We start from the raw sequence: 26868 nt of genomic DNA, 5'->3' as shown, positions 1-26868 counted from the left end.
ACTGCATATTGTTTCCTTACTACTTTTATGAAAGTTACATTAGAAATGACAGCAACATTTTACCTTTATAGAATATCTATGTCAAAAAAATTTTACTAATGTATAAAATTAAACTGAGGGCTAGGCGAGGTGGCTCACACCTATAATCCCAGTACTTTGGGAGGCTGAGGCGGGTGGATCACGAGGTCAGGAGTTCAAGACTAGCCTGGCCAACATGGCGAAACTACGTCTCCACTAAAAATACAAAAATTAGCTGGGTGTGGTGGCACATTCCTGTAATCCCAGCTACTTGGGAGGCTGACGCAGGAGAATTGCTTGAAACCAGGAGGTGGAGGTTGTAGTGAGCCAAGATCACGCCACAGCACTCCAGCCTGGGCGAAAGAGCAAGACTCCATCTCAAATAAAAATAAAAATAAAAATAAACTCAAGCACAGAGAAGGATATAAGAAAATCAACATGTTAATTATGAAGCATGGATATGACACAGTTCTCATATCATGGGATATCTTTATTTGGCTTTTGCAGGAAAGACACTGAATCACACCCAGGTAGTATATCCCTACTTGGCAGCAATATTTTTTCTTCAAAAAAATGTTTATTCAGATTCTGAGAGAATGGAAAAAATAAACAAAAATTTAAAAAATTAAAATGTTACGCTTTGTGATAAAAATACTTGCCGTAGAATGTTTATATTTGAATCTTTTAATATAGTTAATTTTTTTTTGTTTTCTTTTTACTTTTTTCTTTTTCTTAGAGGCAGGGTCTCACTACATTGCCCAGGCTGGTCTTGACCTCCTGGCCTCAAGCAATTCTCCTGCCTTGGCCTCCCAAAATTTTGGGATTATAGGCATGACCCATGGTGCCTGGCCTATAGTTAAACTTCAATTAAATTTTAAGGTATTCTATTAGGAAAATTTCAGAGGGAATATGGATAGAAACCACCCAAACTACTATTCTTTATACCATGGCTCTTTGGTATGTAGGTAAGACCATGTCCCGCTCATTAACAATGATTTATTGCACCAGTGTCAGCTCCTTCAAGTTCTGTCAGCTTGTATTATTTTTCCTGTTTAGTGCAGTTATAGGTAAAATTTCCATTTCTCTATCATCTTTGTTTCCACTACTGTTTTTTGTTTTTTTTTTTTTTGAGACGGAGTCTCGCTCTGCCGCCCAGGCTGGCTGGAGTGCAGTGGCCGGATCTCGGCTCACTGCAAGCTCCGCCTCCCGGGTTCACGCCATTCTCCTGCCTCAGCCTCCCAAATAGCTGGGACTACAGGCGCCCGCCACCACGCCCGGCTAGTTTTTTGTATTTTTTAGTAGAGACGGGGTTTCACCGTGTTAGCCAGGATGGTCTCGATCTCCTGACCTCGTGATCCGCCCGTCTCAGCCTCCCAAAGTGCTGGGATTACAGGCTTGAGCCACCGCGCCCGGCCTTGTTCCCACTACTGTTAAAGAGAATATTGCATTCTGACAAAATATACCAGTGCTAAAGGACTCATAAATCAGCCATGTGATATAATGATCACCTCTACTTTGTTTTACATACTTTCCTCTTTCTCTGCCATCTCTGGGATAAACAATCCCTAGAATAGGAAATTCTTCAGATGAATCTGAATAATTCCCTTGTAAACAAATTATTTTGACAGAAAAGCACATACACAATCCCTCAGCCTGACGCTGTTCTCCCCTTCTCTCTATAAACCAAGATGCTCCTTGTCTTCAAATGCCAACGAATCATCTGTTTCACAGAACCATTCATAGAGAATCCAATGCCACCTCTCTGCTTACTCCACGGAGTGATTACTTTGTCTCATTTTCCAGAGCTGTTTAGTATACCTGGCTTTACACCTCCTTTGAATATATTTGTATATTTTTCTCATGTTTTCTCTCCTTCACTACATTGCTAATGCTTCAATATTAGATACAAGGGTTGGCCGGGCTTGGTGGCTCCTGCCTGTAATCACAGCACTTTGGGAGGCTGAGGCAGGCAGATTACGAGGTCAGGAGATTGGGACCATCCTGGCTAACACAGTGAAACCCTGTCTCTACTAAAAATACAAAAAATTAGCTGGGTGTAGTGGCGGGTGCCTGTAATCCCAGCTACTCGGGAGGCTGAGGCAGGAGAATCACTTGAACCCAGGAGGCAGAGGTTGCAGTGAGCTGAGATCGCACCACCGTGCTCCAGCCTGGTGACAGAGCAAGACTCTGTCTCAAAAAAAAAAAAAAAAATAAATTAGACACAAGTTTGTTCCAACCAGGAATGGACTAGTAGTCCTTTGAATTCAAATGAAACATTTTAATTTTTTCCTAGTTCCAAAATCTCATTCAAATCTATCCCCTCCTTTCCAACCCCGCAGGACCAAGGTCCTAGTTCAGGCTCTCATTGTTTCTCACCTGATGACTACAATAATCTTCTAATTATTTACCTAGCCTTCACTCTCTGACCTCTGACAATTCGTCTTTGATTTCTTTCCCAGTTATCCTTCTAAAACACAGTTCTAATGGTGTCACTCCCTAGCCTAAAAGCCTTCCATGGCTCCCACTGTCTACAAAATTAAATCCCTGTGGTATTCAAGGATTTACAACCTAATACTATCCTCCCTTTGTAATCCCACTTCCAATCACCCTTGCTACTCTATGCTATAAGCTACTTTTTTTTTTTCATTTTTAAATTTTTACTGTTTGAGACAAGGTCTTACTCTGCTGTTCAGGCTGGAGTGCAGTGGTACAAATCGTAGCTCACTGTAACCTCTAACTCCTGGGCTCAAGCAATCTTTCCACCTCAGCCTTAAGAGTAGCAAGGGCTATAGGCATGTGCCATCACACTCAGCTAATTTTTTAATTTTTCTTTATTTTTGAGACTGAGTCTAGCTCTATTGCCCAGGCTGGAGTGCAGTGGCACAATCTTGGCTCACTACAAATGCCACCTCCCAGGTTCAAGCAATTCTCCTGCCTCAGCCTCCTGTGTAGCTGGGATTACAGGCGCCTGCCACGATGCCCGGCTAATTTTTGTATTTTTAGTAGAGATGGGATTTCACCATGTTGGCCAGGCTGGTCTCAAACTCCTGACCTCAAGTGATCCACCAGCCTCGGCCTCCCAAAGTGCTGGGATTACAGGCATGAACCACTGCACCAGGCCCCCATTAATTTTTTAGAAAATATTTTTGTAGAAATAGGGTCTTGCCATGTTGCCTAGGCTGGTGTCAAACCACTGACCTCAAGTGATCCTCTCACCTCAGTTTCCCAAAGTGCTGGGATCAAAGGAGTGAGCCACTGCACCTGGTCTCTATGGACTATTGTTTACCAAATATATTTTTGCCTATCACTATCTTCTTTCACTTTCTCTTCCCAAAATGGGCTTCTTCACCTATCCATATTTTGCTCTGTAAAACAATCCAGCTCAACAGGATCACCTCCTAACACCTTTCTTCCGTTCCTAGTCAAACTTGTCCTTCTCCTTTCCAAGGCATGCTGTTTATGTCTCTGTTTTACACTTGCCATCTGCTCCGTACTCTAGAAGTAGTCCTGTCTTTATCTCCCTTTTATACTGTGAACAGCTTGAGAGCATGGGTGATGATTTATTCCTATTTCTGTGGCCACAGCCTAGCAAGTGGAGTGGGAGGAGGAGAGTACCTGTCCCCGGGAAATGAAAATATTTTTCTCTTTTTTTTTTTTTTTGGAGATAGGGTCTCACTCTGTTACCCAGGCTGGAATGCAATGGCACAATCAGGGCTCACTGCAGCCTTGACCTCCCGGGCTCAAACAATCCGCCTGCCTCAGTCTCCCAGTTATCTGGGACTACAGGTGTGGGCCACCATGCCTGGCTTTTTTTTTTTTTTTGAGATAGAGTTTCACTCTTGTTGCCTAGGTTGGAGTGCAATGGCGCGATCTCGGCTCACAACTTCCGCCTCCAGGGCTCAAGCAATTCTCCTGCCTCAGCCTCCCCAGTAGCTGGGATTACAGGCATGTGCCACCCCGCCGCTAATTTTTTATTTTCAGTAGAGAGGGGGTTTCTCCATGTTGGTCAGGCTGGTCTTTAACTCCCGACCTCAGGTGATCCGCCCGCCTAGGCCTCGCAAAGTGTTGGGATTACAGGCGTAAGCCACTGCGCCCAGCCCTGCCCGGCTAATTTTGTTCATTTTTTGTAGAGGTGGGGTCTCCCTACGTTGCCCAGGCTGTTGTCATACTCCTGGACTCAAGCCATCCTCCCTCCTCGACCTCCCAAAGTGTTGGGATTACAGGCATTAACTACCACGCCTGAAGGAAAACATTTCTGGTGTCTTAAAGGCATGGGGCAATTTCAAGCCTGTTTCTTGGAAGTAGTTCACATTCTTTAATTACAGACCTTCACCTGACCATGGCCGGGTGTGGTGGCTCACGCCTGTAAACCCAGCACTTTGGGAGGCCAAGGCAGGAGAATCACTTCAGCCCAGGAGTTGGAGACCAGCCTGGGCAATATAGCGAGACTCTGTCTCATCTCTCTCTCTCCAGATATACATAAAAGACATTCACCTGACCTGAGGAATCCAGAGACCTTATAAACTGCTCTAGCTAGAAGTCAAGTTGGTAACTTGTGAGACAGGGAAGTTAAGCGTCTAAATTAACGTTATCAAACTTAAAAATCTATATACTGCATTCATCCTCTACATTTATTCTGTGCAAGCCCTCTAGGTATTAGAATCTATGAAAAGGAAATTTTACACTTAAGTCAAGAACACCTGTGCTCCCTTAACATATACCAAAATATTTGATAAATGATACAGTATTTTGAATTTGTAGGTGGCTGGGTTTTCTTTTGCAGACCACACCTGTTAATATCACCTGGCTCTGTCTTGGGATCTACATGTAGTCTTGCCAACACTGGTCAATTGGCACGTGGTTTTCCGAACATCAGTCGCCTGGGACAGCTCTGTAATTACTTGTTAATTACTTGAGTCGAATGATTCCGGACTCGTGGTGGTTGCTTCGCCTTCATTGATCATTCACCATTTGGTTCTGTGCCCGCAGAATGTCCGGCTGCTTGGTCACAGGCATTGCACAAGCTGGCACCAGGATCGTGGCCTCTTCAAGTCAACGTCTGGCTGAGGGAATCCGGCGACACTAGCCCGCGTGGAAGAAGGGCTGAAGGTAGAGCAGGGAAACACGCCGCGACGCCTGCTGGTGGTTATTACCGGGGACCTCAAAGCGGCCGCCTGCCGATCCTCAACGCCAAGCAGCCGCCGGATGCGCTCAGGGCTGAACCTCGCAGCCCGGCCCCTCAGGGATCCCGGGCGGGGGCGGGGCGGGGCGGGGCGGGGCGCGGCGCGGCGCGGCGCGCGCGCCGAGGCCGCGGGCGGTGGCGGGGCGCGCGCGGAGAGGGAGGGGCGCGCGAGGGCGCGCGGCGGCCGCAGCGGCCTGTGGCGCCGTCACCCGGCGCACTCCGGCGGGTAGAGCGCGGTGCCGGTACTGCTGCTGCTGGCCGAGAGCGCGGGGACAGTTCGGGGCTGTGCCGGGGGCCGGCCAGCCTTCCCGGGGGTTCTGTTATCATGTCGCTGAGGCAGCGCCTGGCCCAGCTGGTTGGCCGTCTGCAGGACCCGCAGAAAGTGGCCCGTTTTCAGCGGCTGTGCGGGGTGGAAGCGCCGCCGCGCCGCTCAGCAGATCCAAGGGAGGATGAGAAGGCGGAGGCGCCCCTCGCCGGAGACCCTCGACTGCGAGGGCGGCCGCCGGGGGCGCCCGGAGGACCCCAGCCGCCCGGGAGCGACCGCAATCAGTGCCCCGCCAAGCCGGACGGCGGCGGCTCCCCCAACGGCGTGCGGAACGGGCTGGCGGCCGAGCTGGGCCCGGCCTCGCCGCGGCGCGCGGGCGCCCTGCGCCGCAACTCGCTGACGGGCGAGGAGGGCCAGCTGGCCCGCGTGAGCAACTGGCCGCTCTACTGCCTGTTCTGCTTCGGCACGGAGCTGGGCAACGAACTCTTCTACATCCTGTTCTTCCCCTTCTGGATCTGGAACCTGGACCCTCTGGTGGGCCGGAGGCTCGTGGTCATCTGGGTGCTGGTCATGTACCTGGGCCAGTGCACCAAGGACATCATCCGCTGGCCGCGGCCCGCCTCGCCGCCCGTGGTCAAGTTAGAGGTCTTCTACAACTCCGAGTACAGCATGCCCTCCACTCATGCCATGTCCGGCACCGCCATCCCCATTTCTATGGTCCTCCTCACCTATGGCCGCTGGCAGGTAAGGTTCCCTGTCGTCCTGTTCAGCCTGGGGGAGTTCAAAGAACTCGGAGTTCTCTTTGCTCTCTGCATTTATTTTAATTCGGCCGTTCCCCTCCAAAGCCTCTCTTTCCACAGGTTTTCACAATACCCTCAAACAGGCCCTTTCTGGGTTTTGAAAAATTAAGTGATTGGGGGAAACTAGAGACTTAGCCATTGAATTATATTTTAATATTAAATTCCCATTTAATGCCTTTCTTAGAACCCAAAGGACACACTTTTTCTAGAGTAATATATTGTCATTGGGCTTTGGTTGAGTTTTTAAAACGGCTTTAATTCTTGCAATGCACAGTGGAAGTTAATTTTTAAAATAATTAATCGCTATGTAAACTAAGACCCAGTTTCACCGTAATATATGGTGCCTTCCCTGAAACTGATTGTTTCAGAAAGAGGTAAAGTCATTAGCTTTACCGTGAGACAGTGTTTACAAAACCTTGCTGTAATTCCAAAACAAACGTGCTAGTTTCAAGCAATGAAGTAATCGATTTTCAGCGAAATTCCCTTTATGGAAGTTAACGGAGCACAGTGTGAGTTGTTTTTAAGGGGTGTGGTTGCTACTTTGCTGATAAAGTTTAATTATCTTCTGGATTACTGATCTGTAGTATCTTAACAGTTGTTGAGCTACAACTGTAATACTATAGTATTATTACCTCATTAACTCTAAAAATGCATGGTTTAGAAGTTATTCTTAAAGATAGGGCTCTTGATCAGACTAGTGGGTTTATAAAAATGGCAAATGTGACAGCAGGTTCAGCCTGACAATCAGGAAGAGTTTTTTTTTTTTTTTAACCCTCTCTGAAAACTGCCAAGGGAAGAGTTTTTAATGGTAATCGTTTTTATTTTGCTTACTTCTTTTGTCCTTCCGATGTTTATCTGTCTTTGAATTGTAAGATTTGTTAATCCTGCAGACCAGTCCCTTATTTTAAGAATAAAGTGCGTAATTATGGAGGCTCTAAGGAAACAAACTTCCTCTATTTTTCCCCTTTACTTCACAAAATCATTTTACATTGAGAAATACACATTCTGTGTAAAACTCCATTATGGTAAGCTTACTTATCCCACATTAAATTTCAGTGTAGATAAAATTTTATCCCCATGGATAATTCTGTGTAGTGCATCTCTCTCACAGTACATGGAAAATACGCATTGTGCATAGTAAGAATGGCAGAATTAGGAGGAAAGAGTACCATGGGAAGTTTTTTTCTGTTTAACCAAAGGAGCTGTACGGTGATGTTCAGATTGTGAAGCAGTGCTAACCTGTTTTGCGTGATAGATAAATATCTCGAATTTTTCATTTAATCTAAGTATTTATGAATTTAAAATTTTCAGTGAGCTGTGTTTGGCCTGATGATGTTAGCTGATGATGTTTCTCTTATTTTCATGAGACTTTTAGGATTCTGTAACAATAGAGCCTTTTATGATGCCTTCTCAGTGAGTAGCTATTTTGTATGCTATTAGTATTAGCAGTCAAAGTAAGAGAAAATAGCTATTTTTGCTCTTTATTTGTTCTGGACACATACTAACGAAGTCTGAAAACAGTACTGCTGAATCGTTTATGGGATATTGATATCCTAACATTTCAGAGTTGTTTGAATTATCAGAATAAGCTTAGATTTTAGTTTTTAAACCTAGTTTATTTAAATCAAAGTTTAGGAATTTGAGTATCATAGAATTTTAGACTTTGAAGCAGACTGGATGTTAGAAATCACCTGGTTTCAAACTGTCATTTTACAGATGTGCAAACTGACCAGTTACATTAAAATTAATCTTGTAATGCTTTAAATTTCTTGTTTTACATTTTTTCACTCTAAATTTGCATAATTTTTTGGTTAGCTGTTCTGAAAGAAAGCTTCCTGACGGAGTCTTGCTCTGTCGCCCAGGCTGAAGTGCAGTGGTGCAGTCTCCGCTCACTGCAACTTCCGCCTCCCGGGTTCAAGCAATTGTCTGCCTCAGCCTCTGGAGTAGCTGGGATTACAGGCGCCCGCCACCATGCTGGCTAATTTTTTTAGGATTTTTAGTAGAGACAGGGTTTCACCGTCTTGTCCAGGCTGGTCTTGTACTCCTGACATCAGGTGATCCACACGCCTTGGCCTCCCAAAGTGCTGGGATTACAGGTGTGAGCCGCCACACCTGGCCTAAGCCTCCCTTATATGAAACTTCTGTGTTTATAAATGTTTGTCATAATCCAGTACAAAAAACAAGATGGCTTTTTAACCTTTTTCCTTTTTTTTCCCTAAGACTCGGGGTCTCACTATATTGTCTAGGCTGGTCTCGAACTCCTGGGCTCAAGTTCCAAAGTGCCACCTTGCTCAGCCCCTTTTCCTTTTTTTTTAAGATCCTTGTTATCTATTGAAAACAAAAGTACCCTCCTTTGCTTCAGTTGTTTGGGTCCTCTGCTCTGTCAATTAGTATTGTACTGCATTGGAGGCTTGTATAGAAAGCCTTTCCCCTAGAAACTGGGCGAAGAATTAAACAATGAAAGCCTGGTGTTTTTCTAAGAAGTTTTGGTTGGCAGTCTTGCCTATCTCCTGTGCCTCAGCTGCTTATTTGGTACAGGTATGGTTACTTATATATGCCTAGGATGCTGAAACATATTTCGAACTGAGTTCTCTTACATATACCATTCCTTTGTCTTGGCTTTACTGCTTCACTCCTCCCTATTACTTAATGTTTCTCCCCTCATTGAAATTTGCTCAAGATTCACCACCCAGAAAATTTTAAATTAACCCTTTCTGTTTCATTATTCCTCACTTACACTTGAAATGACAGTATATGGCCAGGTGTTCACCCCTGTTCACCCCTGTAATCCTAGCACTTTGGGAGGCTGAGGCGGGAGGATCCCTTGAGCCCAGGAGTTGGAGACCAGCCTGGGCAATATAGTGAGACCCTGTTTCTGCAAAAAAAAAAAAAAAAATCAAAAATTAGCTGGGCATGGTGGCATATGCCTATAGTTCTAGCTAAAATTAGCTGGGCATGGTGGCATGTGCCTGTAGTTCTAGCTACTAGGGAGGCTGAGGTGGGAGCATCACTTGAGCCTGGGAGGCTGAGGCTGCAGTGAGCTGTGTTTGCACCACTGCATTCCAGCCTGGGTGATGGGTCAAGACCCTATCTCAGAGATAAACAAAGACAAGTGTACAAACTCGGGGGTTGTTTAAAAATGCAGATTTCTACATTTCCCAGGGTAAGTTTCCCAGTGATTCTGATCCATTAGATAAGTGAGGAGTTGTATTTCTTCAAGATTGTTGTCTCAGCTTCTTTGAAATTCCAGTCTTTGATTTTTTTTTTTTTTGGAAAACGAAATCTCTCTTTGTCACCCAGGCTGGAGTGCAGGGTCGTGATCTCAGCTCACTGCAAACTCTACCTCCTGGATTCAAGCAATTCTCCTGACTCAGCCTCCTGAGTAGCTGGGACTACAGGAGCACACCACCACTCCCAGCTAATTTTTGTATTTTTAGTAGAGTTGGGGTTTCACCATGTTGGCCAGGATGATCTTGATCTCTTGACCTCGTGGTCCACCCCCCTCAGCCTCCCAAAGTGCTGGGGTTACAGACATGAGTCATTGCGCCCCACCTGAATTTTTTTAAGGTACCGTTATAAGACAAAGGAGAGTTTGGAATAGTGTAGCTCCAAGTAGTTACTTAAAGAGTTTTCTGCATATATTTTATGGTGATGGATAATAGAAAATGTTATGACCTTTTTCCAGGGATTAAATAACTTGAGATCCATTGCGTAGGATAATGATTATTGCTCTCATATTATTCATTGGAATTTTTTGTAGCCCGAATTGGAAAACAAATTAAGAAAAAAAGGAGCATCTGATATAAAGACAATAAATAGTCCTTTGAAGAATAAGATAAACAATATGATGTTCCTTTTCCATTTATGTTTGCATGTTCTTTTCAGAAATAAAATTTCTTAATTTTTAAAGCTCTGACTTGAATTAATTTAATTTTAAAATAATATGGAATATAATCAGTTCTAATTGTATACTTTGTTTAATTATAAGGTTTTAGATTAGTTTCTTTTTTTTTTTGAGATGGAGTCTCGCTCTTTCGCCCAGGCTGGAGTGCAGTGGTCAGATCTCAGCTCACTGCAAGCTCCGCCTCCCGGGTTTACAACATTCTCCTGCCTCAGCCTCCCGGGTAGCTGGGACTACAGGCGCCTGCCACCACGCCCGGCTAGTTTTTTGTATTTTTTTAGTAGAGATGGGGTTTCACCGTGTTAACCAGGATGGTCTTGATCTCCTGACCTCATGATCCGCCCGTCTCGGCCTCCCAAAGTGCTGGGATTACAGGCTTGAGCCACCGCGCCTGGCCGATTAGTTTCATTTTTTAAAAATTAGTCTTTTTTTTTTTTTTTTTTTTTTGAGACAGCGTCTCATTCTGTCGCCCAGACTGGAGTGCAGTGGCACAGTTCCGGCTCACTGCAGCCTCAACCTCCCAGGCTTAAGTGATCCTCCCACCTCAGACTCCCAAGTAGCTGGGACCACAGGCACACACTGCCATGGACAGATAATTTTGTTTGTTTGTTTATTGTAGAGACAGGGTTTTGCCATGTTGCTTAGGCTGGTCTTGAACTCCTGGGCTCAAGTGATCCTCCCACCTTGGCCTCCCAAAGTGCTGGTATTACAGGTGTCAGCAACCTTGCCCGGCCAAAAATTAGCCATAGCACTTACTTTGTAGACAACTCATTGCCAACTAGTCTTTCACTTTATGTGCTTTTACTACTTTGTATTTTAATAACTTATATTTTATAATATTAATTATATTAGTAATGTTATGATAACATTGTTAATATTTATTTATTTTGAGACGGTGTCTCACTCTGTTGCCCAGGCTGGAGTGCAGTGGTGCAATATTGGCTCACTGCAACCTCCGCCTCCTAAGTTCAGGTGATTCTCCTGCCTCAGCCTTCTGAGTAGCTGGGATTACAGGCACCCACCACCATGCCCAGCTAATTTTTTTTTTTTTTTTTTCTCAGTAGAGACGGTATTTCACCATGTTGGTCAGGCTGACCTCAAACTCCTGACCTTGGATCTGCCCACCTCGGACTTCCAAAGTGCTGGGATTACAGGCATGAGCCACCGTGCCTAGCTGTTAATATATATTTTTAAGCACTTACTATGAATCTGACATTGTTTGAAATGTCTTTTACCTAATTCACTCTTCTGTAATAATATCCCAATGTTTGATCCTATTATTAGCATGGGTTTACAGATGAGGAAACTGAGGTTCAGGGAGGTTATATTATATAACTTAAGCAAAGTAACATAGCCAGTAAGTGACAGGGCCTCAGACTGACTCAGGAGCTTATATAGAAAATTCATTTTAAATCACACTTTGTGTGTGATTTTTAAGTATGCTTGCAGTAATATTATTTTTGAAATATATGATTGGTTCTTAAAATACAAGAATAGCTTTTATATACTTTGAGAAGATAATTTGTGTTTGTGTATATACATGCATATGCAACATCCGCAAATATTTGTGTTTTAAACATGTATTAAGATGTTGACTGAAATCAAACGCTGATTTGTCACCTAATATAAATAAAAAATTTGATAAACACAGTAAGAGCTTTGGAAAAGAAAGACACATAAGAATATTCTGTCAAAACGTGGTTTACTGTAAATAGAGGAAGCTATCTGTGAGGTCATGAAAAGATAAATGGAAGAAAGGCAAAGAGTAAGAGTTACAAAAGTAGGTCACAATAAAGACCAGAGGAGGCTGCAAGATCCAAGAAAAATTGATCACTATGGTAATTCTGGAAAGAAACACAGTTTATTAAAAAATTGAATTGGTTTGCCTCTTTTTTACTGAGCATGATACTTGTGTTTGAAATTCACATTTTCCTGAGTTTATAAGTGCTTATTACTAATTCTTTTTTTCTTTTTTCTTTTTTTTTTTTTTTTTTTTGGATACGGAGTTGTCTTCTTGTCACCAGGCTGGAGAGCAGTGGCATGATCGTGGCTAACTACAACCTCTGCCTCCTATGTTCAAATGATTCTTCTACCTCAGCCTCCTGTGTAGCTGGGATTACAGGTGCGCACCACCACACCTGGCTAATTTTTGTATTTTTTTTTTGAGATGGAGTCTTGCTGTGTCGCCCAGCCTGGAGTGCAGTGGCACGATCTTGGCTCACCCACCACATACCCATCTCTTCTAAAAATACAGAAATTAGACTGGGTGCTGTGGCTCACGCCTGTAATCCCAGCACTTTTGGAGGCCGAGGAGCATGGATCGCCTGAGGTCAGGAGTTCAAGACCAGCCTGACCAATATGGTGAAACCCTGTCTTTACTGAAAATACAAAAATTAGCTGGGTGTGGTGGCGGGTGCCTGTAGTCCCAGCTACTCGAGAGGCTGAGACAGGAGAATTGCTTGAACCTGGGAGGCAGAGGTTGCTTGAACCCTGGTGACAGAGTGAGACTCCGTGTTAAAAAAAAAAAAAAAAGAAAAGAAAAAAAAACATGAAGAGGAGAGAACATTTCTTTCTCTGCCCCACAGCTTCTAGGGTCTTTTTTTCTAAAGGATTCAGTATTAGACTATTTCTTGTTTAGCTTCCCAGAGAAGTCCCAGCTCCTCGGGAGGCTGAGACAGGAGAATTGCTTGAACTGGGAGGCAGAGGTTGCTTGAACCCTGGTGACAGAGTGAGACTCCGTCTCAAAAAAAATATGAAGAGGAGAGTACATTTCTTTCTTTGTCCCACAGCTTCTAGGGTCTTTTTTTTAAAGGATTCAGTGTTAGACATTTCTTGTTTAGCTTCTCAGAGGTAGTCCCTACTTTTGCAGACATACATTTATGTAGTTGTTTGTTTATTTTGAGACAGAATTTTGCTTTTGTTGCCCCGGCTGGAGTGCAATGGCACGACCTTGGCTCACTGCAACCTTAGGCTCCCAGGTTCAAGCGATTCTCCTGCTCAGCCTCCCAACTAGCTGGGATTACAGGTGCCCACCACCACGCCCAGCTAATTTTTTGAATTTTTAGTAGAAATGGGTTTTCAACGTGTTGGCCAGGCTGGTCTTGAGCTCTTGACCTCAGGTGATCCACCCGCCTCGGCCTCCCAAAGTGCTGGGATTACAGGCATGAGCCACCGCACCCGGCCTATATAGTTTATTATTCATACACAAGGTGACGTACTGTACTGTTCTGGATCTTGCTTTTATCACTTAGTAATGTATTGCGAAGACCTTCTTTCCCCTCCCTCCCTCCCATTCTTCCTTCCATCCATCCATCTTTCTTTTCCTCTTTCTCTTTCCTTCCCATCCTTCCTTCCTTCCTTTCTATTCTTTTTTTCTTACCATTTTTGTTTTTACATAGGTTTCACCATGTTGCCCAGTTTGATCTCAATCTCCTGGGCTCAAATGATCCCCCTGCTTCGGCCTCCCAAAGTGCTGGGATTACAGGCATGAGCCACCATGCCCAAACTTTTTTTTTTTTTTTTTTAGATTCAGGCTCCCTCTGTCGCCCAGGATGGAGTGCAGTGGTGCCATCTTGGCTCACTGCAGCCTCCACCTTCCGTGTTCAAGCAATTCTCCTGTCCCAGCCTCCCAAATAGCTAGAATTACAGGCACCCACCACCATGCCCAGCTAATTTTATTTATTTATTTTTTCGTGTTTTCAGTAGAGATGGGGTTTCACTGTATCGGACAGGCGGGTCTCCAATTCCTGACCTTTAATGATGCACCCGCCTCTGCCTCCCAAAGCTCTGGGATTATAGGCGTGAGCCACCGTGTCTGGCCCTTTTTTTAAATTCCAACAATTAATGAATACTAATTATGTATCTGTGTTATTTTAAAATGCCTTACATAAATCTTTTTTTTTTTTTTTTTTTTGAGACCGAGTTTCATGCTTGTTGCCTAGGCTGGAGTGCAGTGGCATGCGATCTCAGCTCACTGCAACCTCCACCTCCTGGGTTCAAGTGATTCTCCTGCATCAGCCTCCCTAGTAGCTAGGATTACAGGCGCCCACCACCATGCCCAGCTAATTTTTCTTTTTGTTTTTTTTCTTTTTGAGACAGAGTTTCACTCTTGTTGCCCAGTCTGGAATGCAAAGGCCCGATCTCAACTCATTGCAACCTCCACCTCTCAGGTTCAAACAATTCTCCTGCCTCAGCCTCCCGAGTAGCTGGGATTACAGACATGCTACCACGCCCGGCTAATTTTTGTATTTTTAGTAGAGACGGGGTTTTGCCATATTGACCACGCTGGTCTTGAACTCCTGACCTCAGTGATCCACCTGCTGCAGCCTCCCAAAGTGCTGGAATTACAGGTGTGAGCCACCATACCTGGCCTAAATTAATTCTTTTAATACTCATGAAATCCTGTATTTTCACTAGTTTGCCAAAGAAACTGAGGCAGAGGACGGTTGACTAACTTGCCCAAGATTACTCAGCAAGTACATACCTTACAGAGCCTGGATTCAAACCCAGGCACTTTGACTGCAAAATGATGCTATACTACTGGATCATGTTGCTGCTTCTCTCTGTCTCTCTCTCTCTCTCTCTCTATATATATATATATATATTTTTTTTTTTTTTCTTTTCTTTTTGTTTTTTGAGATGGAGTCTCACTTTGTCACCCAGGCTGGAGTGCAGTGGTGCGATCTCAGCTCACTGCAACCTCCATCTCCCGGGTTCAAGCAATTCTCCTGTCTCAGCCTCCTGAGTAGCTGGGATTATAGGCACGTGCCAACATGCCTGGCTAATTTTTGTATTTTTAGTAGAAATGGGGTTTCACCATGTTGGCCAGGCTGGTCTTGAACTCCTGACCTCAAGTGATCTGCCCACCTTAGCCTCTTAAAGCGTCCATATTAATACATTCTACATTTTTTATATATATATATATACACATATATATATATGGAGAGAGAGGGAGAGGCAAACAGAGAAGGAGAGAGAAAATGCTATATAATTTTTGTCACATTTGCATGCTGTTCCAATATATTAATATGACATAATTTAATAAGTTGACTATTTCTATACATATATTTAGATATTTATTTATTTTCCCAGAGCTCCCCTCAAGAAATATTCCAATACCTTTAGTTTTCCAGTCGTTTGCTAGTATAATGACACAGTGACTGTTTGTTGGAACACATTACTATGTCAAAGAATATATAGGCATTTAAATTTTAACAGATAACGTAAAATTGCCTGTCATAAAGACTACTAACTTACATTCCTCCCGGAAATGTATGAGAGTATCTGGTTTCCCATGCTCTTACTGTTGCAGTATGTTATCAAATTTATTGATCTTCCTCAAAATAATTTTTCTTAAATTTTTAAAAAATAATTTTTACATGGCCGGGTGTGGTGGCTCATGCCTGTAATCACAGCACTTTGGGAGGCTGAGGTGGGCAGATCACCTGAGGTCAGACATGGAGAAACCCTGTCTCTACTAAAAATACAAAAATTAGCTCAGTGTGGTGGCAGGCACCTGTAATCCCGGCTACTCAGGAGGCTGAGGCAGGAGAATCGCTTGAACCTGGGAGGTGGAGGTTGCAGTGAGCCAAGATCATGCCACTGCACTCCAGCTTGGATGACAGGAGCGAAACTCCATCTCAAAAAAAAAAAAAAAGTGTATGTGTATATATATATAAAAATATATATATATAAAATATGTATGTTATATATAAAATATATATTATATATAAAATATATATTATATATAAGTAATTTTAACGTTGTATTTAATTTGAATTAATCTTATGAGTGAAGTTGAAGAACATTCCATAGGTTTATTGACTACTTATGTTTCCTTTTCTGTGAGCTGTCTATTCAAAGCGTTTCTCTTATTTTTTTCAGTTAGATTATTGGTATTTTACTTACTGATCTTTACAGACTTTAAAAAATTTTTTATTTCTATGGATACCTAGTAGGCATATTTATAGGGTACATGTTGATTTTTAAAAACTGTATCTTTTTTAGTGGTTGCTTCACCTTAAAATAATACTACACTAGTTCAAGTATAGCATCAGAACCTTGCAACAGTATGTTTCCACTTTTCCCCGCCCTGCCTTCGTCATGCATTTATATCTACATATGTCCTAAGACACACAATTCATCATTATTATTTTTGTATAATGTTCCAATATATGATATAGAATGTCCTAATATGGTTTTGAAATTATAAAACCTAATATGGTTTTATAATTTTTCTCCTACCTAAAGAGCCTCTTTTCACATTTTTTCTACTACAGATCTGCTGGTGATAACATTTCCTTAGCTCTTTTATTTGAAAAATATTTTGAATTAATTTTTGGAAAAATATTTTCATGAGATACAGAATTCCAAAAACGAAGAGATACAGAATTCAGAATTCTAGGTTGATAGTTTTGTGTTTTCTCTTGGCACTTCTTTTTTTTTTTTTTTTTTTTTTTTTTTGAGACGGAGTCTCGCTCTGTCGCCCGGGCTGGAATGCAGTGGCCGGATCTCAGCTCACTGCAAGCTCTGCCTCCCGGGTTTACGCCATTCTCCTGCCTCAGCCTCCCGAATAGCTGGGACTACAGGCGCCCGCCACCTCGCCCGGCTAGTTTTTTGTATTTTTTTTAGTAGAGACGGGGTTTCACCGTGTTAGCCAGGATGGTCTCGATCTCCTGACCTCGTGATCCGCCCGCCTCGGCCTCCCAGAGTGCTGGGATTACAGGCTTGAGCCACCGCGCCCGGCCTTTTTTTTTTTTTTTTTTTTGAGATGGAGTCTTGTGTTCTTCCCCAGGATGGCATGCAGTGGCCTGATCTTGGCTCACTGCAACCTCCACCTCCTGGGTTCAAGCAGTTCTCCTGCCTCAGCCTCCCAAGTAGCTGGGACTACAGGCGAGCACCAACATGCCAGACTAATTTTTTTGTAATTTTAGTAGACATAGGGTTTCACCATGTTGGCCAGGCAGGTCTCAAACTCCGAACCTCAAGTAATCTGCCCGCCTCAGCCTCCCAAAGTGTTGGGATTACGGTTGTAAACCACTGTGCCCAGCCACTTTTGGCACTTTAGTACTATGTTGTACCATTGCCTTCTGGCTTGCATAGTTTTTGGCAAAAATCTGCTGAAATTCTTATTTGTGATCCCCAGTACTTAATATGTATTGTTTATTCTGGCTGGTTTTAAAAATTTCTCTTTTTCCCTAGTTTTGAGCAATTTAAAAATGATATGCTTTAACATGCTTTTTTCTTTATATTTCTTCTGCTTTGAGGTCATTGAGCTTGAATCCATGGGTTTGTAGTTTTCATTATATTTGGAAGATCTTCAGCATTATTTTTAGAATGTTTTTCCTCTCCCTTTCCCACTTCCATTCTCTTCTTTTGAAATTCCAATTTCAGGCTGGGTGGGATGGCTCACGCCTATAACCCCAGCACTTTGGGAGGCCGAGGCTGGCGGATCACGAGGTCAGGAGATCAAGATCATCCTGGCTAACACAGTGAAACCCTGTCTCTACTAAAAATACAAAAAAATTAACTGGGCATGGTGGCAGGCGTCCCAGCTACTCGGGAGGCTGAGGCAGGAGAATGGTGTGAACCCGGGAGGTGGAGCTTGCAGTGAGCTGAGATCATGCCACTGCACTCCAGCCTGGGTGAGAGTGATACTCCATCTCAAAAAAAAAAAAAAGAAGAAATTACAATTTCATGTGTTTTAAACTGTTCCTTCACAGGTCACTGAAGCTGTATTCTTTCTTTTTCTTTTTTCCAGCATTTTTGCTTTCCCTGCTTCCCTTTTTACAGTTTCTGTTGCTGTGGCTTTAAGTTCACTTACCTGTTCTTTTGCAATCTCTAATTTTCTGGTAATTTTATCAAGTAGGATAGTGTATAATTTCAGATTCTGTGTAGTTTATATCTAAAAATTGCATTTGGGTCTTTTAAAAAATCCTCTATATTCTTGAGTAAGTTCAGAAGATTTTTAAAAGTTATAATTGGGTCCTGGGCACAGTGACTCACACCTGTAATCCCAGCACTTTGGGAGGCCAAAGCAGGCGGATCACCTGAGGTCAGGAGTTTGAGACCAGCCTGACCAACATGGAGAAACCCCATCTCTACTGAAAATACAAAAATTAGCTGGCATGGTGGTGGGTGCCTGTAATCCCAGCTACTTGGGAGTCTGAGGCAGGAGAATTGCTTGAACCCAGGAGGTGGAGGTTGCTGTGAACTGAGATTGTGCCACTGCACTCCAGCCTGGGTGACAGCATGAGACTCTGTCTCAAAAAAAAAAAAAAATTATTGGGTACAGAGTCTCACTGTCACCCAGACTGGGGTTCAATTGAGAGATCTTAAACCCAAGAGCCTCGAACTCTTCGGTTTAAGGGAACCTCCTGCCTCAGCATCCAGAGTAGCTAGGACCGCAGGTGCTAGCTACTTTTTTTTAAAAAATTAACTAAAAAAAAAAAATTAATTAAAAAATTAATTTTTAAAAAATTTTTAAAATTTTTTAATTTTTAATTTTTTGGTTTGTTTTTTTGAGTCAGAGTCTTGCTCTGTTGCCCAGGCTAGAGTGCAATGGTGCGATATTGGCTCACTGCAACTTCCGCCCCCTGGATTCAAGTGATTCTCCTGCCTCAGCCTCCGAAGTAGATGGGATTACAGGTGCTTGCCACTGCGCCCAGGTAATTTTTGTATTTTTAGTAGAGATGGGGTTTCACCATGTTGGCCAGGCTGGTCTCGAACCCCTGGGCTCATGCTGTCCTCTCACCCCGTTTTCCCAAAGTGCTGGGATTACAGCACCTTGCCCAGACAATTTGTAAGATGTTTTATAGCAGTCTTAAGGTATTTATCTTCTAATTCCATCATATTTGTCCTCTTTCTCTGTTTCTAATATTTCTCCTGATTATAGATCATATTTTCCTAACTCCTTGCTCGGTAATTTTTATAGAGTTTTGGATTTTGTTGTATTTTTTTATATAGTCTTGGACTTTGTTCTGGTGTGCAGTTAAATTACTTGTCAGTTTAAATCCTTCTAGGTTTGATAGGATGGTCCGGAATAATCGTAGGCTAAGGCTAATTTAGCCTCACTGCTTACATGATAACCTTCCAACCATTCCACCCAATTCCCTCTTCACTGCTTGATGGGAAAGCAATTGCAAGCTTATATGAGCTTTGGGAATTGTTTGGCCTGCTCCTTTCCAGTAGTTTTTTCTCCACTCTGGTGGACTTTCTCCCCATGCATGCACAGATTAGTACTCAGCCAGCAACTTCATGAGTTCCCTCTACACATCTCCAGGGCTCAGTCTCTGAGATTTGTCTCTCCAATACTCTGTCCTGCAAATTACAGCCTTTTCAGCCTCTGAGAATACTAGTCTTTCTCCCCTTAACTCAGGGAAACTGCTGGACTCAGTTTTGATTCTTCCTCCTGTGCTCTACAGCCTGGAAACTGCCTATAGCAGCAGGATAATGCAATCACAGGGCTCATTGTTTCCCTTTTCTCATGGATATGAGTTTCACAAGAAAAACTCTCAAAAAAAAAAGGAGGATTTATTCAAAAAACATAAACACACAACAGAATGCTTCATAAGTCACTTTATTTATTTATTTATTTCTTTATTATTTTTTTTTTTTTGGAGACGGAGTCTCGCTCTGCCACCCAGGCTGGAGTGCAGTGGCCGGATCTCAGCTCACTGCAAGCTCCGCCTCCCGGGTTTACGCCATTCTCCTGCCTCAGCCTCCTGAGTAGCTGGGACTACAGGCGCCCGCCACCTCGCCCGGCTAGTTTTTTGTATTTTTTAGTAGAGACGGGGTTTCACCGTGTTAGCCAGGATGGTCTCGATCTCCCGACCTCGTGATCCGCCCGTCTCGGCCTCCCAAAGTGCTGGGATTACAGGCTTGAGCCACCGCGCCCGGCCCATAAGTCACTTTAAACAATAAAATAGGCAATAGTAACATTTTTATAAGCATACTCAGGTATACTAATGACAGTTGCACAGGTACAACAGTTATGAGCAGATGAACTGTATTCATAAAGTAGGTCATTGGCTGGGCGTGGTGGCTCACGCCTGTAATCCCAGCACTTTGGGAGGCTGAGGCAGGCGGATCACCTGAGGTGAGGAGTTCGAGACCAGCCTGGCCAACATGGTGAATCCCTGTCTCTACTGAAAATATAAAAAATTAACTGGGTGTGGTGGTAGGCGCCTGTAATCCCAACTACTCAGGAGGCTGAGGCAGGAGAATCACTTGAACTCAGGAGGTGGAGGTTGCAGCGAGCCAAGATCACACCATTGCACTCCAGCCCGAGCAACAAGAGCGACACTCCGTCTCAAAAAACAAACAAAAAAAAGGAGGTCGGCCGGGAGCTCATGCCTGTAATCCCAGCACTTTGGGAGGCTGAGGCAGGAGGATAACTTGAGCTCAGGATACTAGCCTGGGCAACATGGTGAAACCCCATCACTACAAAAATACAGAAAGTTAACCAGGCATGGTGGTGTGTGCCTGTAGTCCCAGCTACTCTGGAGGCTAAGGTGGGGAAAATCACCCGAGGCTGCAGTGAGCTGTAACCACATCACTGTACTCTAGCTTGGGCAACTGAGTGAGACCCTGTCTCAAAAAAAAAATAATAATAATAGAAGGAGGTCAAGGCTGGGCATGGTGGCACCTGCCTGTAATCCCAGCACTTTGGAAAGCCAAAGCAGGAGGATCACTTGAAGCCAGGAGTTCGAGACCAGCCTGGGCAAAAAATCAAGACCCTGTCTTTACACAAAATTTAAAACTTAGCCAGGTGTGGTGGTATGTACTTGTAGTCCCAGATATGGAAGCTGAGGTGGGAGGATCACTTGAGCCCAGGAGTTGGAGGCTGCAGCGAACTATGATCATGCCACTCTGTCTTAGCCTGGGAGATAGAACGAGACCCTGTAAGTAAAAAATGAAAATTAAAAAAAAATAAAGAGTTAAAAAAAGTGAAGTACAAACATGTATCACTATGGCTGGTAATTGTGTGAACTCTACTTTATTAACTGTGATCATCATCTGAAATACCATGATAGACAACCTGAGCCTTTTGATGAGATCCATCAAAAACCACATGGGCCAGCTACCACACGTGCAGTCACCCAAAGAGTCAAGATCTCAAGAAATTTTATCTTTCACAAATGCAGATGTACATCACTTCATTTATTAAGTTTCTACATTTTTACCTTGAGAACCAGGGAAGCTGATGGTGTAACTCCCAGTCCATGGCTGAAAGCCTCAGGATCTGGGTGGTTGCTGGTGTAAGTATGTGCTGGAATCCAAAGACTGGTGAGCCTGGAGTTCTAACATCCAAGGCAGCAGAAGAAAAGCCTGTCCCAGCTCCCAGAGAATCCAGTTCACCTTCTGGATATGTTCTCTCTGGGCCTCCTGCAGATTAGATGGTGCATGCCAACACTGAGGGCAGATCTTTCCCATCTAGTCCGCTCTGACTCATACACTAATCTCCTCTGGAAACATGCTCACAGACACACCTAAAATGATACTTTACCAGATTTCTAGATATTTCTTAATCCAGTCAAGCTCACACCTAAAATTAAGTCCAAAAATTCAGACCTTTTCAACTTCACATCCATATGTGTAAACTATACACAATTTCCATGTAAAGACAATAGCAAGAAAATACTTCACCTAACATGATACAGCTACCCCATGTACATCAAAAATGTGCTAATTTCTTCCCTAGAATTTGGCTTTCAACTTCCAGGATTTTAATATTTTGGGTTTGTAATTTTCAGGATTTTAGATATTAGAGGTTTTAGACTTTAGAGATTTTGATCTTTCAGGATTTCAACATTCAGGATTGTGTCTTTTGGGATTATGACTGACACCAGTTCTGACATAGACTGTTTAGGCCACAGAGCCTAAATAGTTGCTATAAGGCTCTTTACAAAAAGCTTTGCTAAGTCCCTGACTTAGATAGTGTCAATGGCAGTAGAGAGAAATGGGTGAATTTGATAGATACTAAGAGGCAGAATTGACAAAACATGGTGACTTATTGGATATATCAGTAAGAAGGAAAAAAGTATTGTTCTGAGGTTTCCTGCTTGGCAAGCTGAGAAGTAGGAGTTTGGTTTATAGAAATAGCAAATATTGAAAGTCGTTCAGATTTGGGGAAAGTGGCAAGGGCATGGAGATGACTTCAGTTTTAGGTATGTTGAGTTTGAGGTGTCTGTAAGTCATCTGGAGCTGTCCAGGAGATGGTTCTATACATGAAAGATCAGGACTGGTTTCGTGTCATCAGCATATAGGTGCAATATGAGGTGGTGAGAGTGGATAATATTGCCCTGAAAGAGTACACACAGAAGAAGAGAGGGTCTGCTGGGCACAGTGGCGCACATCTGTAATCCCAGCACTTTGGGAGGCTGAGAAGGGTGGATTCCTTGAGCCCAGGAGCTGAAGACCAGGTTGGGCAACATGGTGAAACCGCCCCACCCTTTTTTTTTTTTTGAGACAGTTTCGTTCTTGTTGCCCAGGCTGGAATGCAATGGCACGATCTCGGCTGACTGCAACCTCCACCTCCAGGGTTCAAGTGATTGTTCTGCCTTAGCCTCCTGAGTGACTGGAATTACAGGCATCTGCCACCATGCCTAATTTTTTGTATTTTTAGTAGAGATGGGGTTTCATCACATTGGCCAGGCTGGTCTCGAACTCCTGACCTGAAGTGAGCCACCCATCTCAGCCTCCCAAAGTTCTGGGATTACAGGCATGAGCCACTGTGCCCAGCCAAAACCCCATTCTCTATGAAAAATACAAAAAAAAATAGCTAGGCATGGTGCCATGTGCCTGTAGTCCCAACTACTTGGAAGGCTGAGGTGGGAGAAACACCTAAGCCTGGGAAGTTAAAACTACAGTGAGCCATGACCGCGCTAACTGCACGTCAGTCTGGGGGATGGAGTGAGATCTTTTCTCAAAATAAATAGCAGAGGGTCTAGGAAAAGAATCTTTAAAGATATCAATATTCAAAGAATGGATAGAGTAAAAAGAACCTGAAACAGTCTGGATGTGGTGGCTCATGCTTGTAATCCTAGCACTTTGGGAGGCCGAGGCTGGAGGATTGCTGGAGCCAGGAGTTCAAGACCAGCCTGGGCAACATAGTGAGACCCGGGTGCTACGGGAAAAAAAAAAAAAAAAAATTAACCACGTGTTGCGGCTCATGCCTGTAGTCCTAGCTGCTAAGGAGGCTGAGATGGGAGAATCCCTTGAGCCCAGGAGGTCAAAGCTGCAGTGAGCTTTGAAGGCACCACAGCACTCCAGCCTGGGCAACAGAGTGAGACCTTGTCTCAAAAGAAAACAGAAGAAAACCTGTAACAGAATATGAAAAATAGCAGTTTGAGAGGTAAGACTATATCTTAGGGATAGTCTATGTATGTGCTGGGGGTTCTAGTAAAAAACTTATTTGGACTAGCTTAAGCAAAAAGAGGACATTTATTTGAAGGCTAGAAGGGGCATCTCATGGAAGCCAAGGGTAAGAAAGTGCTTTTGGACCTTCTGAGGGATTGGAACCAGACTCTGGACCCCTATCAGAACTAAAGGTCCACTCTCAATCTTTGTTTCTTAGGGTTGCATGGTCTCTTATTTCTGCTGCTTTCTTCTCTCTCTCTGTTTTCATACACACGTCTGCCTCACTCATAGTTCTATTTTTATAAGTTCAAGCACACAGTAGAGACTCTCTTTCTGACTTTATTTGCAGCTACTTTTAGAAAAAAGAATCTGATTGGCTCAGCATAGCCAGTGGTTTTGCTTCCCTAGGGCCAAGTGTCCATTCCTGATCCAAGTAGCTGTGGTCAAGGGAACAGGATCACAAGGGATGGGTCCACACTGCTGGGTCACAGGGCCACACTGCTGGGTCCAAGTGGGGGATGTTTTCAGAAGAGAGGGGTGTAGATTGGACAGTATCATAAAAAGAATGTAGTACTGGCCGGGCGCGGTGGCTCAAGCCTGTAATCCCAGCACTTTGGGAGGCCGAGACGGGCGGATCACGAGGTCAGGAGATCGAGACCATCCTGGCTAACACGGTGAAACCCCGTCTCTACTAAAAAGTACAAAACACTAGCCGGGCGAGGTGGCGGGCCCCTGTAGTTCCAGCTACTCGGGAGGCGGAGGCAGGAGAATGACGTAAACCCAGGAGGCGGAGCTTGCAGTGAGCCGAGATTGCGCCACTGAGCTCCAGCCTGGGTAACAGAGCGAGACTCCGTCTCAAAAAAAAAGAAAAGAAAGGAAAAAAAAAGAATGTAGTACAGAGGGAAGCTACAAGTTAACATTGTTATTCTGCTAAGAGAACAAGCAAGATAAGTACTGAAATTTATAGAAGACTTAGAAAAATTTAAAAATTAAAAAAAAGAAAAAGCTAATGTTAATTTTTCATTTCCTTACAATTTGGAAATAGTTGGGACCATATTATATGTGGAGTTTATTTTTATTTAATATTATACGTGATTATTAATTTTATATATCAGTTTATTTGGGTAAAGCTACTCAGATTTTTTTTTTTTTTTTTTTTTTTTTTTTTTTTTTTTTGAGATGGAGTCTTGTTCTGTTGCCCAGGCTGGAGTGCAGTGACCTGATCTTGGCTCACTGCAACCTCTGCCTGCCAGGTTCAAGCGATTCTCCTGCCTCAGCCTCCCCAGTAGTTGGGAATACAGGCGCCTACCACCACGCCTAGCTAAGTTTTGTATTTTTAGTAGAGGTGTGGTTTCACCATGTTGGCCAGGCTGGTCTGGAACTCCTGACCTCAAGTGATCTGCCCGCCTTGGCCTTCCTGGGATTACAGGCCTTGACCACCATGGCCAGCCAAAGTACTCAGATTTTTTATCAAAAATGATCAGAACATCTAATCTAGATGTTTTTCTGAAGGTAGTTTTTAGATGAGTTTAACATTTAAATCAGTGGACTTTGAGTAAAGCAGATTACCCTCCATAATGTGAGTAGGTCTTATCCAATTAAATGATGGCCTTAAGAGAAGAAAGACTGACCTCCCCCAGAGAAGAGTGAATTCTGCCAACAGAATGGTTTCAGACTTGAGCTACACATTAACTTTTTCCTGGGTCTTCAGCCTTTTGGCCTGCCCTGCAGATTTTGGACTTGCCAGCCTCTACAATTGCATGACCAATTACTTAAACTTTTCTTTGTATATGTAGATATACATATCCTATTGGTTTTGTTTCTCTAGAGAACCTCGAGTGGTACATTATGTAATGAATTTTCCCACCAATATAAATTCCTAGAAAACAATCTTTAATGGCCAGGCACAGTGGCTTATGCCTATAATCCTAGCCCTTTGGGAGACTGAGGTGGGCAGACCACCTGAGGTCAGGAGTTCAAGACCAGCCTGGCCAACGTGGTGAAACCCTGTCTCTACTAAAAATACAAAAAATTAGGTGTGGTGGCACACACCTGTAATCCCAGCTACTCGGGAGGCTGAGGCGGGAGAATCGCTTGAACATGGGAGACAGAGTTTGCAGTGAGCCAAGATTGCACCATTGCACTCAAGCCTGGGCAACAAGAGTGAAACTCTGTCTCATAATAATAATAATAATAATAATAATAATAATAATAATAAAATCTTAATGAAATAAAATCTTAATGAAATTTTTAAAATGTTCCTATGAAATAGTTTTTATACTGTAGGGTTATGATTATTATAGGTCTTAGTATCCCCATTTATAGATGAGGAAACTAAGATGTAAAGAGATTATGTGACTAGCCCTAGCCCATGGTCCTACAACTAAAGAAGTAGCTTTTAGGGTGTCTGCCTAGTTTGCAACTCTCTAAAAGCTCCCTTACCTATAGGGAGGCTGTATTTTCTTTACAAGATCTCGTCCCTTAGGATTTGAGAACAGGTACAGAGTCTGAGCTGGTTTTCTCAATGAGGAAGTAAATTCAGAAGCCTTTGTCATGTGGACTGAAAGGCAGAGAAGCTGGTCAGCAGAAAAAGAAAAATGAAGTGGAAATACGGAAAGAAAAGATGGTCCTGTGACTGTTCTGTTTATAGTTGTGGTTTCTTCTCCAAGCTTAGCCTCATCCCACCTTAGGGTTCTGCGAGACACTCTCTATCCTTTTAATACATCTCCTTTTTTCCTTCTTAAAATAATCTAAATTGGTTTCCGTTATCTACATGTTTGGAGTTCCAATATAATGCATGAAGTAAATGGTGATAGGTCTATATAGTTCTATAAACTCATATTTTAACTACTTCATTGTAACCAATAAATTTGATTTATAATTATCGTATGTTATCAATAATTTTATGACAAACATTTAAAAATATGAATCCTTACCCATGTTTCTATATCCTTAGTGTAGAATTCTAGGATTGCTGGGTCAATATATATGAACATTTAGAGCTCTTCTGTGTGTTGACAAAATGCTTTCCATAAAGGTTGTATCAGTTTTCATTACACTAGTAATGTATGAGAACAAGGCATGTCTATCTTTAATGTGCCATTATTGTCATCTGTTTACATGTGTACTATTCATTCCTAGAATTGAACAAAAATTCTTTCCTGTGCCTGCCTCCCATATTTAAGTTACTCTGAAAATTTTAAATTGTATTAAAGACAGTTTTTGTAATTGTTTTAATTGCAAGTGATTTTATTGACTTAATTTACTATCTTCAATGAATGTAAATGGAATGTGCTAAAATATACAAAATAATTCTTATTATGTATAACAGTGAGAAAAGTAT

At 43.0% G+C, this 26868-nt stretch overlaps 1 protein-coding gene across 3 annotated transcripts in view; it reads left to right on the top strand.

The window, feature by feature from the left end:
* The first annotated feature begins 5414 nt into the window (after nucleotides 1–5414).
* SGPP1 (sphingosine-1-phosphate phosphatase 1) overlaps nucleotides 5415–26868 on the top strand; it is a 47931-nt gene continuing 26477 nt past the window's right edge. For all 3 annotated transcript variants that reach the window (XM_065548886.1, XM_005561455.4, XM_073997513.1), the window contains exon 1: nucleotides 5415–6209. In XM_065548886.1, coding sequence (XP_065404958.1) covers nucleotides 5526–6209 — 684 coding nt within the window. In that variant the 5' untranslated portion in view covers nucleotides 5415–5525. The remainder of the gene's footprint in view (nucleotides 6210–26868) is intronic.

Source organism: Macaca fascicularis, chromosome 7 (assembly GCF_037993035.2).
Source record: "Macaca fascicularis isolate 582-1 chromosome 7, T2T-MFA8v1.1".
Classification (NCBI taxonomy): Eukaryota; Metazoa; Chordata; class Mammalia; order Primates; family Cercopithecidae; genus Macaca; species Macaca fascicularis.
The sequence above is the reverse complement of the archived record's forward strand: the minus strand, read 5'-3'. Positions and strand labels throughout refer to the sequence as shown.